At 34.9% G+C, this 10,172-nt stretch overlaps 1 protein-coding gene and 1 long non-coding RNA gene across 2 annotated transcripts; both read left to right on the top strand.

Moving 5' to 3' along the window:
* The first annotated feature begins 3,424 nt into the window (after positions 1-3,424).
* LOC18605345 (uncharacterized) lies at positions 3,425-4,009 on the top strand. The gene is made up of 2 exons (XR_001926996.2): positions 3,425-3,575; positions 3,682-4,009. It is a non-coding gene; the product is annotated as an uncharacterized LOC18605345 (long non-coding RNA).
* Positions 4,010-6,540: 2,531 nt separating this feature from the next.
* LOC18605344 (uncharacterized) lies at positions 6,541-9,916 on the top strand. The gene is made up of 2 exons (XM_018117103.2): positions 6,541-9,087; positions 9,482-9,916. Exons 1-2 carry the CDS (start codon positions 6,558-6,560, stop codon positions 9,781-9,783), a joined length of 2,832 nt encoding a protein of 943 aa, XP_017972592.2. The 5' UTR covers positions 6,541-6,557; the 3' UTR covers positions 9,784-9,916.
* The last annotated feature ends 256 nt before the right edge of the window (positions 9,917-10,172 follow it).

Raw genomic sequence — 10,172 nt, 5'->3', positions numbered from 1 at the left:
GGAGCAAAAATCTTACAAGTTATTGAATTTGACTCTCAGAATCTTCTTATATATAAAACAAGACCTTAAATTAATTATGTTAATGATAATAAAGGAAAACTACAAGGTAGTTTCCATTTTAGTAGGTTTATTTCCCTTTTTTTTTTTAATTTTTTTATAAAGTTGCAATTGATCATTTTTCAAATAGAAAAAAAAGTGAGTTTCTTAATTTGAAGTGGTTGTTATGATCATTAACATATACTGGTTATTGCAGAAAATAGTTTATGCTCAATTGATCGTTATTGATGCAAAGTTCTTTATATTTCTCATTTTTCATCGGAGCAAAAGTCTTACAAGTTATTGAATATTTGTTAAAGAGCTCAAATTAATTGTGTTAAGAAAACGAAGGAAAACTACTAGGTAGTTCTTTTAGCATGTTTATTCTTCTTATTTGTTTGGATAAATTAAATTGTTTATTTTTTTTAAAAAAAATGTGATGTTCTTAATTTGAAGTAGTTTTTATTATCATTAAATGATATTGATTATCACATTAAACAGTTATGCTCAATTGGTCATTAGTGATGCAGAGGTCTTCGTGTTCCCTTTTTTTCTTGGAGCAAAATTTTTACAATTTATTAAATTTTTGCTCCCAAAATCTTCTCATCGAAAAAGACCTCAAATTAGTTGTTTAGAAAATGAAGGAAAACTACTAGGTAATTAGGTCTATGTGTAGTATAATTTGGTGTAAACACAGTCTGTCTGAATCAAGAAAAATGGCTTCTAAGACGTGTTTATCACAATGGGAGGTTCTCTTCATTGTAATGCTCCTCCTCTTATCCTCGGCGATGGCATCAAGGGATGTCGTCACAAGGTCTTCCAACCTTCTTTCATCTTGTAAGTGTAGTTGTCTTCTTGGTCTGTTACTTTGGAGACTTCCAGTACTTACTCGGCAAACGTTATGATGAAGTCGTAAAAGTTTCCTGATTTTAAGACACTTGTTTTTGCTCTTGTTCTTACAGATGCAGAGGATGGGCGTCTCATGTCTGAATCTGACACAGCGGGTGGTCCCTGGGGACACAATTATTGTACACCTCCGAAAATTAGACCGATGTTCGTATAGGACACAACTATGCAAAAAATCAAACAAAGTTGCATGTAATCACTTCTAAATGATGGAAAATGTTGTGGTTAATATATGTAGTCTATGAAATTAAAATTACGTAGATTTTTCTGTTTTAATTTAAAAATTGATGACAATTTTTTATTTTGGTCAATAAATCAAGATCAATAAATAAATTGATTTTTTTTTTTAAGTATTGATGTATAGTTAGAGCAAGGTCTGTCTAGCAAGAATGTTTATTGAGATTTTTTGTAAATTAGTTAACTTTGTATGAAGATTGATGCGTTTTAAAAAAATATTATTTTAAATTTTGATTGTTCTTGTTGATAGATTATTAAATTTTAAATATATTCTGTTTGATTATATGTAATTTTTTATATTAAAAATATGTCTTAAATGTTTTTATTTTAATATTATCAAAATGAAATATCTTTTTATATACATCTATTACATACTAAAATTTCATCAAATACTTTTCCAAAAAATTACTTATAGAAACATAAGGCAAGTAGCATTTCAAATTAACGTGATCACTTCACTTCGGACTAAGTCAAGCTTCTTTTTTGGGAAGCTAGGCTGTCGATGGTTTGTCATCTATCAGTAGGGGAGGAACGTAACTTTTTTGGACTGAGTCAAGCCGCTTTTTTGGAAGCTAGTATACATATCCTCTCAGGATCGTAATAGTGGCGTGCTGCCAAGAAAATTAAAAGTTAAAATATCTCAATAGTTTCTATTTGTATGTATTTTTTATTTTAAATTATAATAATTTAATTTTTAATTTTAAAAATTATTTAATTTAATCTTTTTAATATTTTTCTTTTAAAATTATTTTATATGGAGCTGATGTCATTATTGACGTCACGTTACATCACTTGCTGACATGACATGTCAAGAAAGACACCACGTATCACATTCCCATCCATGTCATGCCACATGGTATGTTTAGAAAGTGACATGTGGCATGACAAGCTCTTTCTTGTTTTCTTTAAAAAAAATTGAGAATTATTTCAATTTAATTTTTTTAATATTTTTCTTTCAAAAGTACTTTGTATAGAGCTGATGCCATTGTTGACGTGATGCTGACATGACACTATTTACTGATGTGAAATGTGAGGTGAATTGAAAATACTGACGTGGTAATATCATATCAATTTGACATTGACATGATAAAAGAGTGACACGTGTCTTTTACTTATTTTTTCTAAAAATATTATGTGCTTGTTAAATTTCGAATCTCAAATTTCATATAAAAACAACAAACTATTTACCACATATTCTAAACCCTTAGCTTTATTGCTTTTGTTTTGTTTCTTCTTTTGTTTCTTTTTTTTTCTCCTTTTTTTCTTTCGCTCGCCTTTCACCTTCTCCCTTAAAGATTGGCCGCCAGTCATTGAATGTCACCGCTGGTGGTCAGTTGATGGTCACTAGTCACGGTCATGGCATGGTATGTGAGGTGATTGTCAACTGATGATCGATGTTCGATAATTGATGACCAGTGATCGATGGCGGTGTTCAGTGATCGGCAGTTGATCCTTAAGGGAGAAGGTGAGAGGAGGGAGAAAGAAAAAAGAGAAAGAAGGAAAAATAAAAGAAGAAAAGAAACAAAAGTAATATATAAACAAAGGTAAGGGTTTAGAGTAAATGTTCAAAAAGCTTATGGTCCTTACATGAGGTTTTGGATTTGAAACTTAATAAGCACATAATATTTTTAGAGAAAACAAGAATAAGAAAGAGACATATGGCACCCTCTTATCATGCCACGTCAGTAAACGGTGCCATATCAACGCCACTTCAGTAATGACATCAGCTCTGTAAAGAATAATGTTGGAAGAAAAATATTAGAGGGATTAAATTAAAATAATTTTTAAAATTAAAAAATTAAATTATTACGATTTTGAGTTGAGAGATTAAAATAAAATAAATGCATGAATACAAAGATTGTTGAGATATTTTGACCAAAGTTAAAGCCAATTCCCTCCCTTCTTTTCTCATCCATTTGTTATTTGGTCTTTCTTCAACTGAGCTGAATTTTCAACTTTTGCTGCTCCGGTTCCCACTTTCCAACTTAAATTGCCAATCACTATGGGCATTACCTTGAAGAAACTATACTTATTGGAACGTAACCTTGTTAACCTTGAACAATTATGATCAACTGTTCATTTTTGATGGAAAAGTCTGTTGTGTTTCCTTTTTTTCTTTGAAGCAAAAGTCTCACAAGTTATTGAATTTTTACCATCAAAATCTTCTAATTGAAAAGACCTCAAATTAATAAAGAAAATGAAGGAAAACTTCTAGGTAATTAGGCCTATATATATATTATGATTTGGTGTAAACATATCTGTGTGAATCAGAAAAATGGCTTCTAAGACGTGTTTATCACAATGGGCGGTTCTCTTCATTGTAATATTGCTCCTCTTATCTTCGGCGATGGCGTCAAGGGATGCCGTCACAAGGTCTTCCACTCTTCATTCATCTTGTAAGTCTACCTGTCTTCTTGGTCTTTAACTTTGAAGAACTTCCATACTTATATTTGTAAAAGGTTATGGATTTTCTGACACTTGTTTTCACTCTTGTTCTCACAGATGAAAAGGGTAGGGGTCTCGTATCTAAACCTGACAGAGCGGATGATCCCAGGGGCCACCATTATCGTTGACGTCCGGGCAATAGACGGATGTTCCTGTAGGACACAATTATGCCAAAAATAGACGAGGTTGCATGTAATCGCTTCTACATGTTGGAAAATGTTATTTTAGCGTATGATATTAAAATTATGTAGTTACTTTGCTCTGGCAGTTCTTGTGGTTCAATGCCTAAGCCTTGAGGCCTTTTAGCTCAACATGTGGATGTTCGGGGCATTTGTTGCGACGTTTCGAAATCGAGATATAATACGATAATATTATCTTGATATAATGTTTCAAAGTGATATGAAACTTTTTTATCTATTATTCATATAAAAGTTCTCAATTAAAGTTATATTGATAATTTTTTAAATCATATTCACCTATATAAACTATTATATTCCATCTACAATCTCCAAGATACGAAATTAAATAAAATAAAAACTCAAATATCAATTGTGCATAATAAGAGTCTCGACGTAGTTAATAATGTCTTAATACTAAAATAATCTTTCTAATTTAATTTCCTATCTCCCAAAAATTTTAAAGTTCTTACCTCTAGTTATTGCAAAATATAAATAAGTATAATCAGGCACATCTTGTCAAATCAAGTATTGTTTTTTATATATCATATAAATCATTTAAGAACAGTTAATAAATTAATAATGCTTTCAAAATGGTTAAAGAATCATTATATTCAAATAAATAATTTTTTAAATTTATAAATTATTGACAAATAAATATTGTTCTTCAAACATTATATCAACCAAATCACATATTCAATCTCCTAAACAACAATTTGAACAACTTACAGACTACTCACTAAAATGCCTACATCTTAAACTATAAAAATCGAAATCTTAATCCGTTTCTTGCATTGAAAACTATAGTTGATAAACTTTCCATCCATACAAAGCCCAAGACTAAATCAGCAAGAAAAGTGTAGAAAATTTCTGAAATTGCCCCTGGCATTACTGCTAGACAACTTCTGCAATCTGTACAAAAAGAAAAAGAAAAAGAAATTCATAACTTTATTTAAGAAACTCGGAATCACTTCTATTTGATTTCTTAGAAAATATACTCATGTAATTTTCCAAACATATAAAATTCAAGAAATAAAACTTTGTAAACCAGTACAAAATTAAAACTAAAGTCATGGATACATGAGACTTGATTTTTACAAGACAGATTTTCCTACTAACCTATCCAATTTTTGAATCTTCTCCTATCAGCCACTAAACTAAGCATATACTTAGGCTTAAATCTTAAACGAAGGATAACAACAAAATGAAAACTAACTTAAGTACGGAATGGAAGTTTAATCATTGTTAAACGTTGCGCGGATTTTAAAGCATTGCTTTTGTGAGAGAAAAACACTGTTTAAGGAATAATGATTAATAGCTCTCCTAGCTGTTTGAATTTATGTGATTTTTTTAAGACAATCGTTCTAATTAGTTGCGGGGAACTTCAGGAAGCATTAGGCTGTCTTTGGTTTGTCATCTATGGGGCAGGAGACAAGCAAAACTTTTTTGGACTGAGTCAAGCCGCTTTTCAGGAAGCTCGTATGTATACCCTGTCCGGAACGTTATAATCACGTGTTGTGAAGAAACTCAACGAATAAAAATCTTCTACCCTAAAAGTCTTCTACCCTAAAGTCTCTACCGTCTCTTTGCCCCACTAATAAAATGTTACGACGCAGCATAATTAAAGAAAAATAAACCTTTTACGTTTAACGGCAAGCTCTTCTTTCTTACCAGTAATCTTAGAAACAAGTTTGGCTTTGAGAACAATGAAAACAGGACCGCACTATTGGTCTATATGCCCTCCTCTTTTAATGAAACGTATCCCTCCAAAACTCTTTTTAAAATAACAAAAAAGAAAACCCTATCCCGGTCATTGAACAAAAGATGATGGAAAATAAAACTTGTATTCCCTACCCTTTCCATCAACTTAGATAAAAATAATCCAAAATATCTGTACATTGCCATACAAAATAGAACATGCACAAATCTATTTATGCACAACATGACAACAATCATCAACAAAACAAACCTACCGACTAACCATCAAACTCAACCAAAAATTGAGTTTCTCTCATCAAACCAAAAAAGCCAGCATCGGTTATCACGGCGAAAACAGAAAGATAAAATCATCCCAAAAATAACCTAAACACCAAATAGCTGCTGCAAACAAAAACAATGCAGCAATGCCGACTTCCGCATTAAAATTCAGTAAAAAAGAAGACAAATCAAGATGGTAGAGATCAACATGGCAATCGTAGGAGAACCAAAGAGGCAGAAAACAAGCAAGCAAACAAAAAATCAAAAGATCCAATCTGAAACTGTAAAAGTGCGGTAACTTCCCACCAGGATTTGAAGCAACCAAACTCTAAAAACACACCATCAACCAGACAAGAGAAGACAAAAAAATCAAGTATTGAGTTGGGAGAAATTTTCTAAGGGAAGGTTAACGTCAACGTTAATTATGCAACGTGGCAAAATCTAATATGCGGGGCTGAGAGAGGGGCACAAACTGGGGACAGAAGATGTCCATTCGAAGCAACCGATACCCTTCCTTCTTGTATCATCCATTTGTTTTTAGGCCTTTCTTCAACTGGGCTGGATTTTCAACTTTGGCTGTTCCTGTTCCCACTTTCCATCTTCAATTGTCAATCACTATGGGCATTACCTTGAAGAAGATATACGTATCGGAACGTAACTTTGTCAACGTGAAGGGTTGGTAAGAAGCCAAGAGTTAAAATGTTAATCCACTTATAAGCCATAAGCAAATCATGCCATTGAGTAGCAGCACCAGATAAAAAAAAAAAACCCTCGTGAACTATGGCTAATTACCAAGAAAAGTATCTATCTCTTACTCTCTTCATAGCTTTGTTGGCATTGCCCTGCAATGCCATTTCAGTGCCGAATAGAGAAGCTGAGGCCCTTCTCAAATGGAAAGAAAGTCTCGGTAATCAATCTATTCTGCAGTCATGGGTCACTCCAGCTTCTGCCAATGCTTCTACTCAAAGTCCATGCAGATGGCGTGGAATAACCTGCAATAATGCAGGAAATGTTATTGCAATAAATCTAGCATACACAGGTTTGAAGGGTACCGTTGAAAACTTGGATTTTTTTTCCTTCCCAAACCTTCTTCGGCTTGATCTCAAGGTAAACCAGCTCTCCGGAAAAATACCGTCCAACATAGGCTTACTTTCGAAACTCCAGTTCCTTGATCTTTCCACAAATTCTTTAAACAGCGAGCTTCCGGTCTCTCTTGCCAATCTCACTCAAGTTTACGAGCTTGACATTTCACGAAACAACATAACGGGTGAACTAGACCCGCGTTTATTCCCGGATGGAACTAGTCGATCAAAAACTGGCCTCATTAGTCTCAAACGTTTTCTCCTTCAAGATACTCTGCTTAGTGGCAGAATTCCTGATGAGATAGGGAATTTGCAGCATCTGTCTCTACTAGCTTTGGATGGGAGTCATTTCTATGGGCCTATCCCTCCATCTTTGGGTAATTTGAGCAGTTTAACTGTTCTACGGCTTTCCAGTCTTCAACTTTCAGGTAACATTCCTGTTAGTTTTGGAACTTTAAGCAAGTTAACTGTCCTGTATTTGCACATAAACCACTTATCTGGTTTTGTACCGGAAGAGTTGGGAAATATTTCCTCATTAGTAGTTCTCCATCTGGCTGAGAACAACTTCAGTGGTCACTTGCCCCCAGAAGTTTGTGGAGGTGGAAAGCTTGTCAATTTCAGTGCATCCTTCAACAACTTCTCCGGTCCTATCCCAAAGAGCCTGAAGAATTGCAAGACCTTGTATAGAGTTCGGCTCGAATATAATCAACTTACAGGAAACATAGCCCAAGATTTTGGTGTGTACCCGAACCTCACATATATTGACTTAAGTTACAACAAACTGAGTGGTGAACTCTCGCCAAATTGGGGAGAATGTCTGAACTTGACACTGCTGAATGCTGCCGGAAATATGATACGTGGAAAGATCCCAGATGAGATTACTCAGTTGAACCAATTAATGGAGCTTGACCTTTCTTCCAACCAAATTTCAGGAATCATTCCTGCACAAGTTGGAAAATTATCGAAATTGTTGTCCTTAAGCCTGAAAGATAACAAGCTTTCAGGCCCGATACCTGCAGGAATTGGAGGACTGCCAAATTTACAGTCTCTAGACCTCTCAACGAATATGCTCAGAGGGCCCATTCCATATCAGTTGGGGGATTGCTTCAAGCTGCAGAATTTACGTTTGAACGAAAACCACTTGAATGGAACAATTCCATATCAAATTGGTAATCTTGTTGCCTTACAAGATATACTAGATTTCAGTTATAACTCACTCTCTGGAGAGATACCCTCACAACTTGGGAAGCTTACAACTTTGGAAAACTTAAACCTCTCCCACAACAATCTCACTGGTAAAATTCCTTCTTCACTGAGCAACTTGAGGAGCTTGGTGGCTGTTAATCTCTCATACAACAACTTGGAGGGTCCTCTTCCCAACAGCAACATTTTTCGGTCAGCTCAACCAGAGGCTTTTAGCAAGAACAAAGATCTATGCGGTGAAAGAGAAGGTTTAAAACCTTGCAGTCCCACATCGACAGAGAAGAAAAGTGGAAATGATAAACAAAAGGTTGTTGTTATTGTTGTTGCTTCTTTGGCAAGTATATCAATCTTTTTAATTGTTTGCATATGGATTTTAGCATTTCGCCATCGGAGATCAGTAAATCAGTCCCAAATTGAGGGCAGAGAAAAGCGGGAAAATCTTTTCTCACTAGGGCATTTTAATGGGAAATTCATGTACAAAGACATTCTTGAAGCTACAAAGAACTTTGATGAGACGTGCTGCATTGGAGTGGGAGGATTTGGAAAAGTCTATAAAGCAGAAATGCCAGATGGTCAAGTATTTGCTGTTAAGAAGTTGAGTTCCCATGATGAGATGGAGATTGGGGAGGTGAAAAGTTTCAAGAATGAGGTTGCAGCTCTGACAGAGATAAGGCATCGAAACATCGTAAAGCTCTACGGGTTTTGTTCTGAAAAAAGACAATTTTTTTTGGTGTACGAGTTTATGGAAAGGGGAAGCTTGGCTAAGATCTTGAGCAATGATGTCGGAGCCAAGGAATTAGACTGGACGAAAAGGATTCGAGTTATTAAAGGGGTAGCTCATGCTCTATCTTATATGCATCATGATTGTGTTCCACCAATAATTCATCGAGACATATCGAGCAAGAATATCTTACTGAGCTCTGAATTTGAGGCCTGTGTATCGGATTTTGGCACTGCAAGGTTGTTGACTCATGATTCATCCAACTGGACAGCAGTTGCAGGAACGTATGGCTATGTTGCCCCAGGTAACCTGCATGCACTATCCCTTTCTCTTTTAGTCTCTCTGAATTTGACTATTGATGATCTAGGAATTCTGAGCCATGTACACTTAATCTCTACTGATTTGGGGAAACCCATTTTTAAAACTTCCATGCTCATAATAGCAGTATGTTTTCTAATAATTTTTAGTGGCATATTTATGTGGCAATGAACTGTTCTTAAAATTAAGGAGAAACTCTTGATCATTGTGTTTTGGCTTGGAAGGAAACTGCAAGCAGGCCTTAGCAGCAGCATCGTTATAACTTAGAGGATCATTTTCTATACCTATTGATGAATCTTGTTTTATTTACTAAATCTGTATTCAATGCAAAATATAATTGGAAATTCCCATCCTCATTCAAAGAATGTTTGTTGCTGCAGAGCTTGCTTACTCTATGGCAGTCACCGAAAAATGCGATGCATACAGCTTTGGTGTTTTGGCACTAGAAGTTCTGATGGGAAAGCATCCTGGGGAACTTATATCCTATCTACATTCATTCTCTGATCCAAGAATCGGCTTGGCAGATGTCTTAGATCCTCGTCTCTCTCCTCCTATAGGCCGAAAACTTGAAGATGAATTATCGTTCATGTTAAACCTTGCTATCTTATGTTCACATGCCAATCCCCAATCTCGACCAACCATGCGTAGTGTGTCTCAGCAGCTTGAAGCAGGCTGTTTCTAATAGAGATAGGAATTCCATTGCATGTATCTAAGCTACAAACAAGTGAATAACACTTCCTCATGTTTGGCTTTATTATTATTTTTGATTATTTGCACTCTTGCCTCCCAAGTGAATGGCAGCAGTAAAAAAATATTTTGGCTTTTAACTTGGCCCATCTTGCTATTTTTTGCTGCCCTCAAAGTGTTACATTGAAATCCTTGATTGTGTCAAGTATTTAACATAATTGGTTGGCACCTAGGTAATATACTTCGAAAGGGTCGGACTATTTGCTGTATTTCTAATCCCATAGATAGGAGAGAAGGAAAAAGGAAAAGAAGATGACAAAGGGAGCAGAAAATCCTTTCTTCTCATCAGCTGCTTTTTGATAGTGTTGAAAAAAGGTGGACGCG

The sequence above is a fragment of the Theobroma cacao genome, chromosome 3 (genome assembly GCF_053813885.1).
Source record: "Theobroma cacao isolate CCN51 chromosome 3, ASM5381388v1, whole genome shotgun sequence".
NCBI lineage: Eukaryota > Viridiplantae > Streptophyta > Magnoliopsida > Malvales > Malvaceae > Theobroma > Theobroma cacao.
This window is presented reverse-complemented; position numbering and strand designations above follow the sequence as displayed.

Excerpts from the sequence above, each read along its gene's own strand:
- LOC18605344 (XM_018117103.2), top strand. The coding sequence starts at position 6,558 with ATGGCTAATTACCAAGAAAAGTATCTATCTCTTACTCTCTTCATAGCT. Across the intron at positions 9,088-9,481 it reads GTATGGCTATGTTGCCCCAG|AGCTTGCTTACTCTATGGCA; the intron begins GTAACCTGCATG and ends TTGTTGCTGCAG.